Source organism: Sitodiplosis mosellana, unplaced genomic scaffold (genome assembly GCF_009176505.1).
Source record: "Sitodiplosis mosellana isolate CC-2019 unplaced genomic scaffold, AAFC_SMos_1.0 Smas_scaffold_2645, whole genome shotgun sequence".
Taxonomy (NCBI): Eukaryota; Metazoa; Arthropoda; class Insecta; order Diptera; family Cecidomyiidae; genus Sitodiplosis; species Sitodiplosis mosellana.
Window position 1 is genome coordinate 1 of NW_022597887.1, and position 8,328 is coordinate 8,328.

General features: G+C 36.6%; 1 protein-coding gene across 1 annotated transcript; it reads left to right on the forward strand.

Moving 5' to 3' along the window:
- Positions 1–5,903: 5,903 nt before the first annotated feature.
- LOC129571499 (uncharacterized) lies at positions 5,904–8,123 on the forward strand. Its single transcript, XM_055451303.1, has 4 exons — positions 5,904–6,055; positions 6,148–6,243; positions 6,324–6,419; positions 8,052–8,123. The coding sequence occupies exons 1-4, from the start codon at positions 6,005–6,007 to the stop codon at positions 8,121–8,123; spliced, it is 315 nt and encodes a 104-aa protein (XP_055307278.1). The 5' UTR covers positions 5,904–6,004.
- Positions 8,124–8,328: the final 205 nt, after the last annotated feature.

The window sequence follows — 8,328 nt, forward strand, 5'->3', positions numbered from 1 at the left end:
AACGCATCTGCAGTACAAAATTCATATTCCTTTCTGCTTCCCAAGTCGAATTTGAGACTGATCCGAGCCGAATTCAGCAAAATTGACTTGGGAAGCAGAAAGGAATATGAATTTTGTACTGCAGATGCGTTACAACAACGCAACGCATGAAAAATATCTGATATTTTTATGCGATATTTCTATCCCATATGAATAAAAATATCTCATAGTAATCTCTGACGCAGAGTTACTGTGATAAAAATAATAATTAAAACGACTGATAAAATAAAATAATCATAGAATGATTAATCTGAATAAAGTTTTGAAAAACCCTTGTGAGTCGACGGCGCTCTTTTCAAAGCGCCGCGCTCTTGTTTGCGCTTTCATACAGGCAGTATATACAGTTATAGGCAAGAGCGCAGAATACTCATTGCGCGCTCTTCTTTATTCCACTTTCGTACATTCACTCGTATGTGAGCTACACGAGCACGCAACTATACACACGCGCGCGATGTGTATTGCGGTGCTGTGCACACTTGTATGTGTATGTAGCAACCACAGCAGCGCTGTGTGTGTGCAGTTTGTAGCACTTTATAACAAGTACTCATTTTTACGCGTAACGAAAAAATATCGTTGGAAACATTGGAGCAAAAAAAAATCGTTGAATCCGAGATAAACATAAAGATATTTCTCATGGGAAATTTTTTAAAAGATATCTTTCACCAGTATGGTGACGATTTGTATGAGTGTGGAGAACTGAACTCGGTGAGATTAAATCCGGTAGACAAAAAAACAAAAGAACTAATGCAAAATCAGCTGAAAAATAACTCATCGTATAAAAATACTGTAAATGTTGCAAATTTGATGAATGGTATGCCTGGCGCAATATTTTCAGTGCCTAACACGAAAAAAGAATTGAAAAAGATTTCAGAGACTCTTGTTGATTATGAATATTATGTCATTTGTGATTGTGAGAATTTGGTGAAAAACGGAGAACAATGCGAAAAATGTAATCTAACCGCAAAAAAAAATTCAAAGAAAAACAACTTTATAGTTTCAATTCCAGTGATTCCTCAGATTAAGCAAATTTTATCTACTAATTTTGGTCAAATAGTGAACTATTTGGAACGAGAAAAATGTGAGGGTGCTATAAGTGACATCGATGATAGTGAAGCATTCAAAAAAATTGCAGCTGAACATCCGAATGCCACAATATTGGCTTTAACTCTAAATATTGATGGTGCATGTATTTTTCGTTCGAGCAAAAATTCCCTATGGTTGACGCAGCTTTATTTACAATTTCTTCCGCCAGAAATCCGATTCCGTACTGAAAATATTCTGGTAGTCACACTTTATTTTGGTTCAAAGAAACCAAATCCATTTGATTTAATTTCATTGTTGGCCGCAGAACTCGAAGACAGTGAAATATCGATTTTCGATGGGAAACAATTCATAAATTTTTTGCCAGCACTTGTTACAGCTAGTTGTGATTTGCCTGCAAAGGCCATGTTGCAGAACTTCAAAGTACCAGTTGGAAAAAACGCATGTGCATTTTGTCATCATCCGGGGGAAGCGATAAAAAATCTGAAAGAAAGAACGACAATCAGATATGTCAAAACCGGTGAAAGTCAACCGAAATTACGAACACACGACGAAACTGTACGCGATGGACACCGCATAGAAACGGACGAAAGTACCGGAGATTCGATAAATGGGGTCAAAGGCTTGTCCAGTATGCTATTATTCAATTCATTCGACGTTGTGAATAACTTTGCAATTGATTTAATGCATGGAATCGGACTCGGAATAGTGAAAGATGTGCTACAAATCTGGATGGGAATTAAAAAAGTACCTGATCCGAAGAATAACCTGAAAATTAAATTGAAAAATGAATATGAAAGAAAGTGTCTGAACCAAAGAATAATTCAGTTGAAGCCGCTCATGAATTTCAAACGAAAACCGCGTACAATTTTCGAGCTTCCGAATTACAAAGCAACCGAGCTATTTAATTTTCTTTTGTTCTACTTTAGATTTGCCGTCTTTGGATTACTTCCAACGAAAGTAGTCAAACACATGGAACTTCTATCAGCAGCAATATTTATGCTACTCAAATCATCCATTACTAATTCAGAATTGGACAAAGCGACATCGATGTTGAACGAATTTGCTGATCTTTTTGAAGAAATTTATGGCAGAGGATCCATCACCATGAACACACATTTATTACGCCACTATGGCGAAATGATTCGTAATTGTGGCCCAGTTTATTGCAATTTTTTATTCGGGTTTGAATCCAACATCGGCTCAATTAAAAAACTTGTGTCCGGTACCACTGATGTGCTTCTACAAATTGCCGAAAAGTACACCGCTTCAAAAATGCTAATCGAAAGCCACAGAATTGTTGACAAAGTCACAACCTCATCTCATGGAAACATATCGCAAGTTAAATTGATTAAATTAACTGACCGTTATAAATCTGTTTTAATACAGCACGGCATAGCCTTATCCGAATCTGAGCAAATGTACATTGGCCAACGACTCAAGTTCAATGACACAACGTATACAAGTATACTAGCACCGGAAATAAAATCAGCAGATTTTTTCATCGAAATGAAGAATGGCTCTTTTGGAACAGCAGAATTTTTTTTTTAAATAAATGAAATTTGTTTCGTATTTTTCAATTTTTACGAAATTACGTGCACACATTACCACCTCAGCGAGGTTTCAAGTTTAAATATAAGTTCAGTTTTCCCATGCAGTGACATTAAAAAAAATATGCTGTATTTAAAATGCAACAATATCGAATACATATCAGATGTCTCTTTATTAAATTTTGATTAAAAATTCACTTCACATCCAAAAAAACCTTTTTTTGTTTTCGATTGAGCAGTTCGTGTATGAATTTCTTTTTATTATTCATGATCAGCATCAAAATTTGTATTGGCTCCCACACGGCCACCTAATTCCATTGATCCAACACCCGCATAAAGTCGTATGAGATCCTCAGTGTGAGACGGCAGTGATGAAATCGACCACGATCCGGATGACATCGCCGAAGATTCATCGGCAAAATATGATTCACCATGGCTTGTTCTTGATTTTTCGCTATCATCGATTGACACAGAACTTTTCGTTGGATGTCCATCACCTTCTTGATTTTCTGTTAACAAAAATACGGCGAAAAATCCACCATCGATCCAAAAAACATTCAATCAAAAGTCATAAATTCGGAATGTAACAAGCAACAGCGTCTAACACTACTAGTTATCAAAAAAACCATCAAGAGGGCGCCAACAGTTCCCCATTGGAATATCCATAAGAAAGCGCGCTCTCTACGGCAAATTTCGCTATTTTTCAACAAAAAGTGTGCAGTGCTATACGCTGTTGGTAACAAGCACAGCAAGAAAAAACGTACTTTTTTCAAATTCAATGGCTACACCGCCATCGAGTGCGGAATCAATCGACTTTTCTTCCTTTGGAATCGAAAATTCGTCAACAAAAATGACCGATGAAGATTCGTGCTTGCTGTTATTTGCCTCTTTGTTTTCTAGTTTAAAAACAACAAAATATAATTTGCATTAGAGCAACAAAATAGAATTACAAAATCTCACAGTTCAATGCAACATTAGCACGAATCTTAGTAAAACAAATGTCTTATTTTTTCAACGAACTGTATAGAACGACTCATATGAAATTAAAGTGTTTGGTTAACACGTTAAATTAAGGTACTTTAATCATTTAAAAAATACCTCTCTCACGCCGAACAGATTCAATGTCACTGCTATTCAGTTGGATTGTATCGACATAAATGACCGACGATGACTCATGGTCTGAAATGTTTTGCTCATCGATATTTGCTAGTGAAAAAATGAACGATTTCTTTGATAAGTTTATGTAATGCTAAAAGGTTCTCATGTTTCACTACACCGAAAAAATGTTTTGTTTATATATTTTTTTTCTATTATTTTTGAGCAATATTTATTTACCAGACATGATTCACGAGTTTCGCACATACAACTGTTTGCTTGAGCGTCAAAAAGTAAAAGAAATTCGTTATAGCACGCTTGGCCCAATGTAATCTCCTCAGATGTTTATGTGCTTGTTTATGTCGTTAATTACAATGAGAACGAACACTTTCATTTTCGCAACTCAAACACATACATTGCCAGATCATTGCTATGGACCTGTCTCAGAGACGACAATGTTCTCATAAGCCTCAGATTCTTACGAAATATAATCACACCAAGAGCAAGGGCTCTTTTGTAAATATAAATGTTTTGACTGCAAAGAAATTTTTTTTATTTTCACAAAGTAGCCTTTGTTCCAAGTGTGAATATTTGTTTCGTATTGGCATCAGTAGCGAATTACACACACACACTGACAAAACTTCGAAACCGAACAAAGGAGAGAAATAATGAATAAGACAATATACGCACTATGTTCGAAAGAAGTGTCTCGCGATTCGATTGCCCCTTTTCGTGGTCAATGCATGTAAAAGTGTATATGTAGTGTAAATCACACGCAAACCAACAATATACATATCCATAGCGAAGCGAGATCATGTGTATCTCGCCGAAACTCCGAACAAAGAGGAGAAAAAATGAATACGACAATATACAATGTACATTATTCATCCTCTTTCCTCTTTCTGCGGAGTTTCTGCGGTTACATTTGATCTCGCTTCGCTATGGCTGTGCATTCAACTGGTGTGCGTGTGAAATACACTACAGACGCACTTGCGGCCAATATTGACCATAAGAATCGACAAGTGAATCACAAAAACATTCTTTCCAATTTGGACTCCCAAGTGATCGGTCGTTCGTGCAGAAAAACTTAACGTAAAATCAAAGGCTACTAAGAAAAATGGCATCGTATCGTTTTCTCCGTAATAAAGCAATTTTGATGCTTAATGATGAAAATAATACGCGTATCGAATACGTTCGTGGAAACGAAGACGAAGACGGTGGCGAGAATTTGGATGGAGTTTTATTTGAAGAAAATTTGGGCCAGGAAACTGAAAATGGTAATTTATCGTCACAAGTTAATTTTCTATAGTTCGTTTTATACATTTTATTGACATATTACGTACAAGATAGCTGTTTTCTCGAGATTTGTGCGAATGATGCAATAACTTCTGTTATTCGTGTAACTATAGTTTGTTCGTATAAAAAAGTTTCATATTTTGGTTTTTGAATTAGTGAACGAAGAGGCAAACGAAGAACCAAACAACGCTCATGAACACGAATCGTCGTCGGTCATTTACGTTGACACCGTTTGGTTGAAAAAGGAAGAAAATTCGGGCGACGATCGAAAAAATGATGACGGTGCGGTCATTCATTCTGAAAATGGTTAGTTTTTTTGCTGATTGCTTGGCATTTTTGGTTTATTATTTATGATTATGGTTATAATTTAGTATATTTAACACTTAAGTGATGCTTTATTTCCTTTTTACTTCATTAAAGCCACTGGCGCCATTCCGAAGCGTAACACTAACGAAGTTGGTGCAGACTTGTCATCGCTCTGTGTCAATGTAGGTTCAATGAACCTAGGCGATTCATCCGTTGATTTTGCTGCTGGCATCGTCCAATCAACACCAGTGAAGGGAACTCTCGGTGCTCCAGCTACATTCAGCAACAACGATGGTTTGGATCAGTTACGCCAAAATGCTCGATTGTCATTCGGTTTTGATTCAAATGCTGTCGCATCGAATGTGATTTTCACCGTCAATACAAATGCAATCGACGACAATGTCTTCTAGTACTTTTGTAGAGATAGATAGAGATCTTTGTACTTTTTCTTCAATAGGGAAATATTTCGGGCAACAGTCTCACTGAAGTCAACTTCATGTTGAACTGTCAATGTATCGTGTATGCATGATATTCAATTTTTGGTCAGTTTTGTATAGAGATAGATGATTTGGAAGAGTTAACCAATTTAAAAAGTTAAAAATATTCAATTTTTGTTTCATTTTTCACAAGAGATTTTCAAAATCAACTCAAAAGTTAAAAGAAAATAAAAGTCGAAGATGGACAAACGTATTCTGAGAAAAAAAAGCAACCAAGCAAAGCTTAAATCGGTATTTAACTGTTTTTTGCGCTCTTCCATCAGCACGCTAATATTTTTGTACTAACATCATCTATTAACCTTGAAATTTGTTTTTTTTTTCAGTTGACTGGTGGTGTGGAAGACACATTGCCAACCAAAACTCACCAGAAAACCGAACGAGTTTTGAGGAACAAGAGCAGCAAAGCAACATCTAATTCGGTATGTCACCTTTTTTCCTTGCTCTTCCATCGGTACAATTGGCTCACATCATGTGTCGAACATTGTTTCCTTTCTTTCAGTTGAATGGTGGTGTGGAAGACACATTGCCAACCAAAACTCACCAGAAAACCAAAGAGGCTGTGATTAACAAAGAAAACAACGCAACATCTAATTCGGTATGTCACCTTTTTTTCCTTGCTCTTCCATCAGTACAACTAGCTAATAACATTTGATAAATGAATGCGTTAGAATAAAAAGGGCGTATGATACACTTTCGTACCGAAGCGCAACTCAAATCATTCGCAGAACAAAGTGAAATAAAATCTTGTTGTTATTTGATTACGGAACACTAGAATATTGTGTGCAAACTATTTGTGTTTCGTTTTGTTCTGATAACATGTGCGGTGTGTCGTTTTGTTTTACCAACCAAATTGTATTTCACTTCGAAATGCGACGCATTTTTTTCGATTTACGGCTGTATTGCGACCGTCTACATGGGAAGTTTGTATGAAAACCTCGGAGCGCCGCTGATATTGCATTGGCTTCTATGGCACATGGAAATGTACACATGGAAATATCTCGAAAACGGCTGGGTTAATCGGCAAAACGGACCGTGGTGTCACTCCCAAAGGGAGTGTTAACACCCGGCTGGTTTGACGGCGTAGAATACAAATCCGGTAGAATTTCGGCTGATCCATGGATTCTCAGGATTCGACCTGATTCTAGCACTTCAATTTCTTTCATAACAATTGTTAGCAGTGTACACTGTGTTGTCGGCGGAGTCATTTTCAATGATTCGGGTACTGTTGAGTTGCTGGCAACTGAGGAGATTTCGTGACGTTTTGCACATATTTTGGTAATCGCATCGCGTACAAGCTTATTCATTCGACGCATTCGCTGTAAAACAGCCGGTGCTTCAACTCCTGCAGAACTAATTCGCTTGTGTAAAATTCCCTTGACGATGTTTACATTTTTAACACACATTTTTTCTTTTCTCTGTTTTTTCCACTGTTTTCCGGTAAGCGAAACGTTGTTCAAAACAGCTGGGTTTGGGTAAAGAAAACGCATACATTTTAAAACAAACGTCGAATCTTTGGACAGACCAGATTTGACTGATCTCAGCTCTTTCAGTTGTTCTGGGTCGAAATTTTCAGAGAATTCACTGAATAATTGTTCATCTCTTCCGACTGGTTTGGTTTCTAACGAAGCCGATTCGAGTTTTTTTGATAAATTTTCGATTTGGATATCTTTTGCCAGGCTTATGGCCCCGAATTCCCGAATAAATGCAACTGTTTTCTTTAGATCGTTCGTCAGTTTCTCGTTTATTTTCTTTTCTTCAGCTAATTCCGCCGCGAAATTTTTTGTTTCATTTGGTGTGTTGATTGCGCCTTCTGAATTGAGAATTTTTTGTTCTGAAATCTCCACTTGAAACTGCATAAGAATGAAAGCGACGGCATCAAATGCTGTTGTTTCGAACATAAAAAATACAGTCAGTAACACACACAAAGTAATGCCGTATTTCGCGAAAACCATTCACACTGCAACTGTATTTGCCAAAATTCATTCATATCACACACTGAAATAGTTTTTTGCGATGCGCAGCATGGAAAGAGAGAGTAAACACAAACACTGTTTTTTACATATCATCATAAAATTCAATTCGTTTGCAAAATACCTTCGATTGGGAAATGTGGTATGTGTGTGTCTTCAACAAGCCAAAAAATTCAAACGGCAAGAGACAAAGGCTGTGTGCTCAAGTTTGTTTATTATATTTTTACAATGCGTTTTCTCTCTTTCTTCTTTCACAGAAGAATCAGCATTCTGGCAATTTAAATCGGGTTAAAACTCCCGTTGAAATTCGATACATTTCGAAGCAATAAATTTGACATGTTATTGTGTCGGTGAGGATAAAAATGGGAATACAGAAGTGTTTTAACTGAAGCGCAACATGAAATTTGTTTCTTAAAAGCGTTACATGAATCGTCGCATCAAATGAAGCGTAAATGAAAAATGTGAATTTTAAATGTGGTTTTTTGGGCTTTACGTGAAAATGATGGGAGAAAACGAATTTTTTTATCTTCGACA

Bases quoted from the DNA above. Each gene is read 5' to 3' on its own strand.
- LOC129571499 (XM_055451303.1), top strand. From the start codon at position 6,005: ATGGACAAACGTATTCTGAGAAAAAAAAGCAACCAAGCAAAGCTTAAA. The intron at 6,056-6,147 runs GTATTTAACTGT...TTTTTTTTTCAG, and splicing joins ACCAAGCAAAGCTTAAATCG to TTGACTGGTGGTGTGGAAGA. The intron at 6,420-8,051 runs GTATGTCACCTT...CTTCTTTCACAG, and splicing joins ACAACGCAACATCTAATTCG to AAGAATCAGCATTCTGGCAA.